This window comes from Taurulus bubalis (assembly GCF_910589615.1).
Source record: "Taurulus bubalis genome assembly, chromosome: 12".
Lineage (NCBI taxonomy): Eukaryota > Metazoa > Chordata > Actinopteri > Perciformes > Cottidae > Taurulus > Taurulus bubalis.
Window position 1 is genome coordinate 10,689,935 of NC_136600.1, and position 14,406 is coordinate 10,704,340.

A 14,406-nucleotide genomic window follows, 5' to 3' on the forward strand; every position below is an offset into this window, starting at 1 on the left:
TTTCTCTCCTTTTTTTTCTTTCTCTCTCTCTCGCCCCATGACACTCAGCTTTCTGTTCAGCACATGTTAAGATGATTTGAAGAAGAACATCATCCCACTAATGTGTCCCAACATCAGCTCTCTGAACTCCTGAGCGTCTAAAGTGTGACTTGTGATTGAAGCAATCTGTTTTCAGTCCCGTTTACAGACGTTCACTCCAAATAGAACAAGGCAGCTCCTGCCCGTCCGTCATGCTCTCTGTCATAATAGCACAATGAGCTCCTGTGTACTACATGGGTTTTCAGAAGAAAAAACAATTCCCCCTCATTAGAGAGACTGCCTTTCTTGACAAACACCGAGCTGTTGCTGTTGAAGGGGTTTGACATAATTTCCTTGAAACCAACTTTGCATGTTGAGTGCAGCACAGCAAGGGGAGCTGTGCTGTTTATTTACTAAAGACCAGTGTTGAGTTGTGACGTTAGCTCACTGGCGGCTGGATAGCTCTGAGAATTGTTGACTCTGTTTTTTGCGTAGTTGATTGTTGTTCCATTGATATTTTTCATGTGAGAAGATGCCGCAATTGTGAGATGTTTCTTTCCCCCCTCATCTTCAACACCAAGCTTATACAACTATTTGTAAATCCCAATACAGCAAAACTAAAGCACAAGAAAAAAACAACAACACAACCATCAACAGACCAATTCATAAAACAAAACAATGGGTGCACTTTGAGCCGGACAAGGATGTGATAGGATTATGACTAAATTGGGTTATTCCACACCTCGTACTTTATGCCAATGTAGGAGATAGTGTGTCCTTTCTGTAGAGCAGTAGAAGCTGGTGCGGTCGTTGTAGTAGATCCGGTCAGACCTGCAATTAAATTGCCTTTTTAATTTAACTAACACCACCAATACTAACAGCACTCTAGTCGACATGTACAGATATTGTAGCAAGTGTGGATTATTTGTATTATCAATAAATCTGCCAATTAGTTTCTTCATTAATCAATTTGGTCTATAAAACGTCATAAAAAGTTGGACAAATGTCACATCACAATATAGAGCAGAAGGTGACATCAAATCAGACCCCAAAAAGATTGAATTGACATTTTCTTTAATAAGGAAACACTTTTAGGGTAATTTAGGGAATGTTCAAACTGGCCCCTACTTCCCCATGTTGGTGTGTCTAAGTGACTAATAGGGAGATACATGTTTTAAATTGGTCCAGTATTGAGGGATACTGCGCAGACGTAATCGGCCAGTGCTTGTTTTCGCCGCTGACTGGCTCGGATTGTTTTATTATTGTTCTTATAAGTTTCTGTCAACATTACAGAAAGAACCCTGCAGAGAAATTAGATGTTTTTTCCGGTCTGTTTGTGATGCTGTCAAGTGACTCGTTTCCGGAAGACAGGGATGGAAACGTGGGTGAGAGTTGGATAGAGGATTGCAGGATTGAGTGTTATCCAGAAGATTTTCATGGCTGAATATTTAGATGATTTGTGGACACAACAGAACAAGACTTCTCTTTGAACCGGACTCGGCCAAATGATCGGTGGAGCGTTTACATTATAACCCGTTGAGCGCCTACAGCGCTCTCTCTCAACACTGGACCGATTTAAAAAATGCTCCTCATCAGTCACATGAGGAAATAGGGTCGACAAAAAGCACTGGACAGAAAGACATCTATCAATCAAATATTTGCAAGTGAACTGTCTTTCGATCGACTAATGGCTTCATCATCTAACTGTTGCATCTCTAATTTCTGTTAAAATGGTAATTAAAAGGTTAGTTATTGAAGGTTTTGTTTTCCCATTTGAAGTTTTGAGATTCATGTTTTAAATCAGTTGGATTATTTTACATTTGATTTTCCACACATTGTACATATTGTGATAAATAAATAGCATGACGTAACAAACAACAATATTATTATGAAGATACTGATATCATTCAGCAGAGCTAAGTGTATAGTTAGTCCTATCATCCTGCTTTAAGTCTTAAAAGTGTGAGTAATATTCCACTCTGTAGAGGCTACTGCACGTAAATGTTTACTTTACTCTCCATACTCGAAAATGGGGGACAAAAAAATGTCGGTAGCGATCACTAGCAAGCTGGAAGTTAAGGATAGCTCGACTGGTAGCCATGGCGGCTAGTTACACATATTAATAACACTGATACAGTATGGACGATGAAGTAGTGGCTCAGAGGTAGAGCGTGTTGTCTTCAGAATCAGAACCATTTATTGCCATGGCGGGTGGTGCATAACATTAAACAATAAACACAGTACAAGAAATAGGAGCATGTTAAATGTACAAATTTAAATGTAAATTCAATTAAGTCTTAAATCCCACATTGCTCCCGCACCCGTGGGTGTGAATGCTTAGAGAGTCCTGATTGGCAGGTGGCGCCTTGCACGGTCACCCCCATCGCCCGTGAGCGGGTGTGAATGACATATGTCAAAAGGTCCGTTTACTATCCATAAAGGAGGGCAAAAGAGTAGAGGGCACACCCACGTGTTGGAAGACTGATTTTTATTTTTGTTGGGGGAAATCCGGCGTCTTTACTGGAGCATGTAAGTGCAGCAATGTGTTACCGTCATTGCTCTCGATGCCTAGTCTGCATGTTTTCAAGAAAGTGTTGAATGGAAAATTATGCAGCTGCTGATTTGATTTACGTGACACATCCTTTAAAAATCACTTTCACTCCGTAGGGTTAGCGTGCAAGCTGCGGGTCCTTCGCTCGGGCCCGGTGCCCGGGCTTCACCCTTTGACTCTGCTAGCAGCGATATCGTCGCTGCTGAGAATGTGGTGGGAGTTGTTCACATCGGAGCACGTTCCCGCTCTAATTGATCTCCTCAACCCTCTGGGGGCGGCGGGGGTGGCTTGTTCTGTAAACAACAGAACAACAAGCGAGTCTATGCTGGTTCAGCTTCAATTACAGGTGCATAGAAATGTCACGATGATGTGCATCTTCACTTGAATGTCAATTTTCTACTAAAAGGTTTGTAACTGCTGAAGATGCCCACTTAATTTGACTGGTGAAGCCTCATACTGTGTAATTTCCTCCTCTCTTACAACGGAACAGCATCAGAAAGGACTGATTACAGCAACCAGGGATTATTTTAATGTACACATGGGCTCGTGAGTATTGATTTAAGACAAACGTAAGAACATTGAAAGTGATCCACTAAAGCTGAAAGATGAGCAAGTTCTTTCTGGTGCACCGGGTTCCCCGCACAGCATCGTTTAGCGACAGCTGGATTGAAGATTGCCGTCGTTAGTTTCACGTGAGTACGTCATATCAAGATCAATCCAGTTCTATTTAATCAGCTTCACAGTATTCAATAGTGGGCTGCAGGAATGAGTCCTACAACCCAGAAATGGGTTCCCTCGTCTCAAAGTCATTTTTTTTTTCCTAATAGGTTTTTGGTAAGTTGCCTGACATAAGGTCAAGTTACAATCGGCACATTTTGTTCTAAGATAAATGAGAAAACGTCAGTACCCACTTGGGAATTTGAAGCTTTTACGCTTCGGTTGTGTGTCTGGTTGAGACGACTAAACGTCTCCATGGCGAACTCGAGTTTGCCTTTATATTAGTGGTGGCGGCGCAACGTCACGTGACCTAGGTGTACGCTGCATTTAAAGCTTCAAGAAAAATTAAGTGGTAGTCATTTTCAAAGACGAAACATAAAGTTTCATGAACGTTTGTTTGCCACAGGGTTTATGGAAAAATCCCATTGGCTTTTTTGTCGAGGGAACCAGTGTAATACTACCTGCCGGCTTGGCCCCCAAGAATGTGTCTTTCCTGCAACACTCTACGTTTCATTCAATAGAGACAACGCACGTTTAGTAACTTACTTGCCACAACCACACTGTTGCTATTATACAGCTATAATATGAATTAAACTGACACGAGCAGAGATCAAAACGGAGACCACTTATTTAACTTTGTGTGACACGTTGAAAAACGTCTGCCTCGTGCTGGGCGTGACAAACACAGAGCCATCAAAGAAGCTCCTTCAAGCCATGCAAGCACAATCGTGGTATTACAGCTAATGAAATTTAGATCAAGTGTGAGCGGAGAGCCTCACTCAATGTGGCTTAGTGCCGCACGGCCCTGGGCCGCGATCACACTGAATGCAGGCCGGGGTTAACAATCATCCGTAAATGCTAAGCTGCTCAAAGTGTTCCTTCTGATGTTAAGTATTCGCCTCTGGTCTTGTTCCTTTCTCCTTCGTTCCCCACATCCCCCCGACACATACTGCGGCCCATTAAGACCAAAAGGCTAATGTCCATCTGGTGATAAATAGTGATCTTTTGACCGTTCCCTCATGAGGAATAGCATGATCTGAATGGCAACGCTTTTCTTTCTGGGAACAGCATTTGGAGCCGGCTGTTTTCTTTAACACACATAAAACACAAAGCTCTGTTGGCCCCTCGCCTCATGTTTTGTAGCTCTCGGCAAAACAAAATTCATTGCTGAGCCTAATGTGACTCAACGTGGCGAGTTCAATGTGGTAATACTTAGTTCTCCCAGAGGCTAAGCAAACGTGCAATTATCACACTGTCGTCCATATGATTTATTCTGCTTAAACTGTGAAGCTACATAAAGTGTTGAACACTCAGAAACTCTGTTTGAATTTGCTTTTTTTAAATACTCACATAGAGTAGTGTACCAACCACTGGATTTGTATTTTTTTTAACTAACAAAGGTGACATAATGAAACTGACATCTTGCTGCGTTACTTTTGAACTGATGGATCAATTTCCGGGCACATTTGCATGAGATTTAAAACACCATTCACGTTTTCTTTTAATCATGAAAACAAGCTCAATCGGAGCGTTTCGGGTGATTCGTTTACAAAAGCAGGAAATACTATCGGAACACTTAAAGGAGGTTTGTTTGTGTGCAGCCATAACATGAACATAATACAATGTAAAATCATCATCCGATGCTGTGATTTCATCTGACAAGTGGACGGCGCTCATTTTCATTTACTGGAAGTGTGTGGGAGAATGAATCCGGAGAGACCCGAGGCGAACACAATATGTACATTAACTCCCTTTCACCCTTCAAACTGCTGCTACTTATCACTCGGCAGCGTATATAAACACTGACAGTATACTGTCTGTGTTCAGATAAGTTTCCACGAAGGGTGAGAAAGGGTTTCATGCACTTTTCTGAACGGTGCCCTCTACCCCTGCAGCGCTTTCAGAAAAATAAATTTTTACTGATTGAGGCAAACCGGCATAATACTTTTGTCAGAACTTTCTCACAGATGACCGATTGAACACATCCACCGGTTGTGGGAGAGACAGCCGCAATGGTCCCGCAATGAACCCCCGACCCGGCCAAGAGAAAGGTCCCACCTTCAGAGTGCGAGATGCCGCAGCTCCGAGCAACGATAAACAAACAGCGGCAGAGAGAGACAGAGCGACACGATGACCCATTCATTACTGGAGCTGACCCTGCGGGGACAAAGAAGCTGTTCATTAAATAGACACTCGAGGCCCAGTCAGAGATCAGGCTCTCACCGCGACTGTGAGGGTATCGCTCTCCACACATATTGCGCGGGGGCCTGTCAAGGGCTCCGCGGGGCCCCCGAGTAAAACAAAGAAGAGCTAATTTTATTATGAAGTTGCCGTGAATAGCCTGCAGTACTTTCCCTTTTTCTCTTTGGTGACTTTTCAGAACTTTTTAATCTTCAGTCCTTGGTTTGGAAGTCACCGAGCACTTTTTTTTTTTTAATGAACGGTCTATTGTGATTTCAGTTCATTTAACTCATTAAATACCTGAAACTAGAAGATTGGGTTCTATAATGAGAGGGCATTTTATATTCAATACTTTATTTAATTTGCAAAAGTAAGCGCCCTCTCAAAGTAGTGTTATGGCGTGTGTTGTGAGATCCAATTACATAAAAAGTAAACTTTTGTTTTATTCATATTCCATGCATATGGTGGTCTTTTTATGCCAAGCACAAGTCCCACCCTCACATGAATGATGCGGGCATACACTATGTTTATGTTCTGCACTTTTTAAATTAAATGAAGTAACAGTGGAGAGAAAGACCGGACAATCAAGTACGGCATGTTTTTTATTTATATTTTGATCCTACGTGTTTGGATAAAAAGGTGCATCGTGGACACGTCAGTTAAAAAAAATCATCGATATTTTCTGAAAGTTAAAAATGACATGCAGAATATTGTGATGTTTGTGTGTTTCTCTATACAGTATTTATTTGGCTAAATTGTGTTTGCTTTCCCTGCTCACTTTTGATTGAGTTGTGTGAAGTAAGTCAGCTAAAACAATAAACAGACACAATAAAAATGATGCCTTTGTTGCCAAATGAGAACCTTACATTTACATTTAGATTGCACAGGTCTGCACTCTATTCTCATGCAGTCTGTGTCTAGCAGGACACTCTGGATTTATGTTTGTTCCTTTGTCTTCTACATTTAATTTGACTCCAGCAAACAAGAGCTGTTACAGTGGAACCGGATCTTCAGCCAAATGAAATCAGCTTTCAGTGACGATTGGTTTGATACCAGTCGTTACACCTTCCTTATGAAGGTATTATGATTGAAGACTTTTTTCAAGAGACCTGATATATTACAGTGGAGTGACAGTTATTGATAATTCAGTGAATACTTTCTGCTAAATGGGAGAAATGGAGGTACAGCAAGCCTTGTTTGTTTGCAGAATGTCTAATGGGGCTGTCAGGCTGCATGCAATATTGAAAAGTTAGCTGTAGGCTACCGGGGCTACACATTGATTTCCAAAGGAGAAGAAATGCCACGTTTCAAACATGCAAACATGCTGCAAAGATCTGACAACACAAAACATGTCACCGAGAATATTAGAAACAGAACGAGATATAGAACAAACAAAGAGTCCAGAGACCAGGCCCGTTGAATACAGCCAAGCTTTGTGATCTTTACTCAGTGAGCTCCTGTTATATTCCACACCCCGAGCTGCAGGAGTCTGAGAGCAGAGCCAGATGAAAGTCTCAGAGAAGATACCTTCTATCTGGGAATGGATTAGATTTGGGTAGGAGGCGTTTTATTTTGGCACCTGGAGAACCTATCTTGATTCCGCTGCGTTTTAGATTCTGGATCAGCGCTATTATTTTTCTTCTCCGCTCCATTTTCTCCTTCTGCCCTCAAAACTCGATATCAGCCCTCGAGATAACGCTCGCTGTCTTTATCAGTTTGCATTGTGAAGGCAAAAACCTCCAAGTCGCCTTTTTTCTATTATTGGATGAGAAATCACATAGATTTTATGGACTCAGACAAAAGAAACACCTGAGAGGATTCGTCGAGAGAATACTAATGCAACTTACCCTTTAAGTCTTCATCCTTAATTCCAGAGTTTGTAAAAGCTAGTAGCACGATGTGATCTGGAGTTAAAGACGGCCATCTTTCCACATTGATTGAGTGTGTCGATACCGTGAGGAGTAAACCAACCTTTGAGAAAAGGCCTTTGAGGCTCCTGTGAACGCGGCGTCACGTTGACTGGAGGTAGATGCTGTCAGCTGTATCAGCAGAGAAAAGGCAACAAGCAGCCTCATCAGAGGCAATCAGTGGCCGGAAATGTGCTGCTGATTTTCTACCAGTCTGCATGGACGTGGGTCAATGTGAGCTGCCCTCGCGCACCGACGGCCCGCAAAGAGTCCAATCAAGGCCCAAGGCCCCATGCTGATGTAATCAATTACCTAGGACTTTAATGTGAGGGGAAAAGTGAAGCTGCCCAATTAGTTTGATTTCTTCTCCCTACTAGTATGAACACCCTTAGGATAACACACTGCGAGTGCAGGTACGCTGCTTTAATTGGTGTTTTTCAACTTGCTTAGAGGACCAGCTGAGTTGGGATGATTGGGTTAAGACAGTTTTCATGCTGCTACGTTTTTCCTCACTGTGAAAAACAAAATTAGGCTCTTTTGCCCTCTGTTTGATTCCACACAAGCCTAAATGTAATGAAATTGTGTGTGTTGGTCCTAGTGTAAGCGAGCTTTTCTTTGTTTCTATTCGCACAGTGTTGTATTCATAGCGTCAAGCACATTGAATCAAGCAGAGCAGATATATGTGTGTTTTTTGGGCTGTCTAGTTTTTCATCCCAGAGGTAAAAGGTGAGGAGAGGAAAGGTACCTAAAGGAGCAATAAATAAACACAAGGCGGGCCTGGGGCTGATGGGGCTGTTGATGAATACAGCAATAAATGAGAACGATGCTGTAAACGGGCGACCAGCATCACGAAACATTTCAGCTGTTGAAGCTGCTGTTACTCCAGATTCAAAATGTGTCAGTGAATCTAACGAAAAGACCAAAACTAACAACGTTTTACTTCATTTTTTGATCATTTATGACTTCATTAGGACTCATTAGATTCCCATTGGTCCCTAATAAAGATTACATTCTTTTATAACATATTCAATGTTTTAAGAGGCCTACAAAAAAAAGAGCCAAAGAGACAAATTGGTCCGGGACTACTTGTCGTCACAGAATAATACACATTTGGTGCGGTAGTGAAAGTCAGCAGCCGCATGGTGTACGTGGGATTTATTCACACTAAACTACAGTGCTCATGTTCATCGTGGTGAAGGAAGGTGAAACTCCGGAGCAACAGTTTTAATAAGCTACAACACCATGCTTCTTAGTGGGATCAATTAATTGTTTGGTTTGTTCTCTGAACAGGTTATGTTGATATCTCCATCCTGATCATTTCAGGACACTGTAAAAAGCCCTGCTCTTAAACCCAGCATTACTAGTCTGTTTCCCTTCACTGCCCCAGGCCTGTAGACTGTTTGCTGGATCTCTGCTACAATTATAAAGAGAGGATGAGGGGAGGCTTTGCCAGAGACTTGTGTACAGACAAATATGTTTATTGATGTTTGTGGCACTTCCTGCTCATTGTCCTCTGGATACTGTGGAGGTGGTGGGGGACAGGAGGAGGATGGCTAAGATCTCATCCCTGATGAACCACGCCTCCCACCCCATGCAGGACACTCTGGCAGCTCTGCACAGCTCCTTCAGCCACCGGCTGATTCATCCCCGGTGTCTGAGAGAGATAGTGAAAGTCCTTCCTTCCTGCTGCTGTCAGGCTGCATAACAAGCTGAGCTCACAGCAGACCACAAACACTTATAACACTTTAATCACTTTGGCCACTTTAATTCATTCATCTGGTGCAATATATAATACATTTAAGTACTTTTATATACTTTTTTTTATTCTGTCTGTATATTTAATATTGCTACTGTATTCGACTGCATTCTTCTATACTGTTTTTATTGCTGTTTTACTGTTTATTTATATTACTTGATTTTGTGTCTCTTGTGTGCAATGCTGCTGTAATCCTGCAATTTCCCCACTGCGGGACTAATAAAGGATTATCTTATCTTATTTTGCCAACAAAGTTTGATAAATTCCGCCGATAGATTACCAACGGCCCTTAAATTGTCTTTCAGACACGTTATTGCGATCGGCAATAATCTCCGCTGTCGCACATTGTATCCGCTCCGACTGTTGTTACTCCCTCGCACCGAGAATTGACCCGAGTGCGGCGCACAGCAAGGTGACATTATGTTTTTATTGAACATGACACTTTTTTTTGCACTCGCACATGCTTCCGCTGTGGGCTGCCAACAGCTTTTCAACACATCCTACATCAAGGACCACGTTAGAGAGAGTCTGTGGATTTACTGTGTCATCCTTGAAGATGCATTTTCCTCAGCTGACGAGCCGAAGTAAACTGTCTGTCTGTCTCTCTCCAGCATTGGAAGGTTTGATGTCTTTGACTAATTGATGCCTGCGTAATGTGGATTTCTGTTTTAAAGCCACGGAGGAGTTTTCAAATGGCATCAATGAGTGTTACTAATGCAACTTCAGGATGTTATTATAATTCGACACATCGGATCACAGCCTGTGCATTTATGTTTTATTATGACAGCCGTGGCCTTCTACTTACGTGATACATACTTATTCGTCTGTATGTGCGGCTCCTTTCTCTTGGGCGCCATGAGGGAGTTTTGCACACTTAAAATCGAAGAATTTGGATGGTCAAAGGTCACTGTGACCTCACCAAAAGGTTTTCTGGCCAGGACTCAATAATCTGCTAATTATGACAATTTAACACAAATGTCGATTGAGATACAACTATAAAGAGAAGACATTTTGGACAGATGTGGATGTACACTGCGAGCCAGAAATTCTAGTTGTATTAATTGATCCATTAGCAGAAGTACACCTTGATGCAATCTCCCTCAACTTGTCTCCAACCAAAACTAATAAAAGCTAATATGTTTTGTCTTTTTCTGAGCCGTCTTCTGTCGTGACAAAGAAATGTGCTTTTCAGGTTTCTTACAGGTTTCTGTTGCATCTGAAGCTCAAAGGTTTATTGTCTTCATACATGTTCATCTTGTAACCTGACCCGGTTCATTTGCTCCCCAGGTCCGTGGGGGAGATGCATGGGCAGCGACTGTGGTCCAGGAGGCAGCCAAAGCCGGGCAGTCTGGTGTGCCCATGTGGATGGCTGGACGACGCTACACACCAACTGTGACCAGGGCCAGCGTCCCTCCAACCAGAGAAACTGTTTCCGCGTGTGCGACTGGCACAAGGACCTTTACGACTGGAAACTGGGAGTCTGGAATGTGTGCGTGCCAGTTTCGGCGAGGACCTTATGGGCCTCGCGGCCATTCACATGCAGCGGAGGCGAGGAGGGTATTCAGACCCGGGAGGTGGGCTGCATACTCAAATCGGACGCATCTCCAGCAGAGGATGCCATCTGTGAGTACTTTGAGCCCAAGCCTCGCCTGGAGCAGGCGTGTTTGATCCCTTGCCCTCAGGATTGCGTGCTTTCAGAGTATTCGCCATGGACGTCCTGCTCCAAAACATGTGGAACGGGCCTCAGGAACAGGGTCCGTAGTGTCCTGGTTCCCCCACTGTTTGGGGGCGCAGTTTGTCTCAACCTAACCGAGTTCCAGTCCTGTAAAGCGGGGTCATGCGCGGGTCCAGAGGGCATGCACAGTCTCAGGGTTGGACCGTGGAGCCCCTGCGCCCTCCCACAGACTCGAACGGCACGCCAAGTTAAGCGCAGGAAAGGAAAAGGCCAGGGGCTCAGGGAGCGTGCCGGGGTCAAAGATCCAGAGACCAGGGAGCTCATCCAGAAGAAGCGAACCAGGAACCGCCTCAACCGGCAGGAGAGTCCGTTCTGGGACATCCAGGTGGGCTACCAGACCCGGGACGTGACCTGCATACACAGGAATGGCAGCACCGTGGGACGCAAGTGAGTGGCAACATTTCCATGTTAATATGACATAAAGTTAATTTGATTTGATTTTTTTATTTGTCCCTCAGCACTTTTATGTGCCCCTTCAATTGTGTTGCTTAGACAATGGTGAAACCTTCCTTGTAAAACCAGGCAATTATCTTCCATGTTACAGGCATTTAGCAGAAGTGATGCATTTTCTGAATCTAAACTAGTCTAATTTTATGTATTTCTGTGTGTTTATTGTCACCAGCTAAACTTCTGTACCTTCGGCATTTAGCTGTCCTCAAGTCAGTGCACTTCTAACATGATGCCAAATTTGTCCTCCTGGAAGTATTTTCCTCTCCCTGTCGGGAGGTGACACGCAGCAGAGGATGCTTTCTGGCTGTGTGTTTGTCGTCGCTGTGCCCGTTAGAGCAATGAAGCACGACTCCCCACAGTGTATTTGATGTCAGCCTCAGTGGATGGAAGTAGCAAAGCTACTCATTTTGGGACATGAGGCGATTCTCTGAGTTTTGTCCTCTGGTTTCGAATGAGTGTGTGATGATGAAGAAATGATAATAAGTTAAGAAAAGTACCACTCAAAATGACTTCACTTGCTAAGACATGACGTCAAATTGCGACAGAACATCTTCTATAGAATGAATAATAATGGAATGCTTTGCTTTCTTTATTTTAAGTTTGAGATTACAACTTCTAAAGACGTTAAAGGATCAGTTCGCCCAAATCACTAAATATAAAAAAAACTGCTTTTCTCACATTCTTCAACCATGCATAAAATACAAGTTTGATGTCCAAAACAGTCTGCATAGCTAGACCATTGCGAGGGGTTAGTGAAATAAATTTTGTTCTCTGATCTAAGGGTCCAATTTGTAAGGTTATGCTGCAAAGATGCAGGTGAAGAAAATGTCTCGAAAGAAGCAGTCAGGGCAGAATGAGAGATCCAACTACGACACCGCAATGAAACGGTATCAAATCAAAGGCCATGACTTGAATAGGTAATTGATTTAGACCTTTAGTGGGCACTATTATCCCAAATAAATGCTGTAATTATATGACCCATGTCTGATCTAACCTCTGGCCCTGACATTATTATAGTCTCGAGCTACAAAGTCACACACAGACTGAAAATGAGACACATCAAATAGCTCTAAATTCCCTCTCATCTTTACTTCAAATGGGCGTCAAACTTTTTACTTCCAAGGACTTAAACCTAAAAAAAAGGATGTTTGAGCAACTGAAGATGATTATTTTGATCTGGTACACCAGCTTAGAAACCTAGCTGCTGTCCACTTTTCAGACCGTTGTTCTGTTCGGGTTGTTGATGACTTAATTAAACTGAAAGCCATCAAGTGGCAATCAGTGATTTCTGGTTCTTGTCACAATATGTATTGCTGTTCTTAATAAGAACCCTCTGATGTCGATGTCAGATGGCTGTAAGGTAATCAGCGATTCTTTTAAAGAGCCATTTCTTTGGATCTGTCGTCTCTTCGACTGACGGTAACTTAAAATGTCACCGTTCTTCCCGAGGAACTTTGAATTTGGGACTTTCATGAGGTCTCTGATCTCCAGGAAAGAATCAGTGACAATGTCGGTAAAGCAAGCCACATCTGCCACATGCGACTGTACTCCAAGATTTGATCAATTATGTACCAAATCTATTCATTAATGCTTTGTTGGCGCAGAGCTCTCAGTAGTGACTGGGTTCAAATATTTCAAAGGAACCGTGAAAACAACTCCCGTACCCTTAGGAGCATAAATATTAATCCTTGACTTGTTTATTTCTTGTCCTGAAATATTAATAGTTGTTTTTGCCACTTTCATAAAAAAAAAAGTAAAACGAACTTGCCAGTGAAGCGATAACTCAGTCATTTCCTAGCCAGACGCTCTCTGAACATCTTTCTCACTTCATTTCTAATTTACTTTGATGAACATCTGTCATTGAGCCTTTACTTTCTCCATAGTCCTGCGCCCGTCCCAAACAGGGCTGCTTCCTCATCACACTGCTTGTTTCGTATTAATCAAGCTTGCACATGACCATTTGTTTTGCCGTGCCACATTACATCATTGCATTAAAAGGTCCCATGTGGTGCAGTAATTGTGTCTCTTCGTTTTCTTTTTTCCCCTTTTTTCCTTCTCAGATGTTTTTTTGTTGTATAAAAGAAAAGGGAAAAAAAGGCGCTTTAATCACTTGACCCACATAGAATTATGTTTTTAGACCATTTCATCGGCCGTTTTCTGATGCAGCTCAAGTAATGAGCCTACAAGTGTTGAAATATGGAAACTTTCTGACTGCTTTTATTTTGTCTCAGAGCCCTCGGAGTCCATTGTCACTGTGTGAAACCTACAGGCTTCAAAATGAGCATTTTCTCGACATCATCTTACTTATTTAAATAGGGACTGATTGTGTCCTCATTCTGTCTGAATGACTGAGATGAAGAAATAATGACTCCTTTTTCGCATCTTTGAAATCTCCCTGAAAATGCTCGGGCATGCACACGACCAACGGAGAAGGCTCAAAGGATCCAGTTTCAGCGGGAAATGGGTCATTGGCTGCATCAGGGGCTTTTTTTTAAAAACAAGAAATTCCATCTGAGACAGGAAATTCATCACGGTCGCTCCTTAAATTCCTCAGTCTTTCCCTCCGATGCAAAACGGCGGCGGCGGCGGCGCACCGAGCGCGTTCGGCGGGAAAGCAGAACTGACGATTTTCCGCCACAGTGTCGCTTCACCACCACTTCAAAGATTGCGGAGGTGTTTTAATCCACAAAGACTCGGGAGTTTCAAGAAAAGAGACAAAAAAGAAAAAAACATACTCGGCTCATACATTTCCTCATTTATACCAAACGTCTAAGTCGCTGGAGGTGAAGTGTGGTGGCAACGTCTAAATGAGAGGTTTCTAAATGAAGCAGAGCCGTAATTAGCACTAATAGCTCGTCAGCTGCAACGCCCCGAGGGGAAAGACATCCAGACTGAGAAGCGGAGCGCGGTCGGCTTTAGTTAGAACACATTTCTAATGATTCGGAAGGAGCCCAAGGAGAGGACGAGTTATTCATTACATCTAAATGTCATTTAGATGATCAAAAGATGTGTGTGAGCGATTGATCAGGGGTTGTTTTGGTTGTTTTGAGACTTACGCCACCCCGCTCCTGTTTTACTGCTAATGTGAAAC

At 42.8% G+C, this 14,406-nt stretch overlaps 1 protein-coding gene across 1 annotated transcript in view; it reads left to right on the forward strand.

Annotated features, from left to right (window-relative positions):
- thsd7ab (thrombospondin, type I, domain containing 7Ab) overlaps positions 1 to 14,406 on the forward strand; it is a gene marked incomplete at both ends in the record, with an annotated part of 130,284 nt that overhangs the window by 33,301 nt on the left and 82,577 nt on the right. Inside the window, one exon of the mRNA XM_079228151.1 lies at positions 10,418 to 11,252. Coding sequence (XP_079084277.1) covers positions 10,418 to 11,252 — 835 coding nt within the window. The remainder of the gene's footprint in view (positions 1 to 10,417; positions 11,253 to 14,406) is intronic.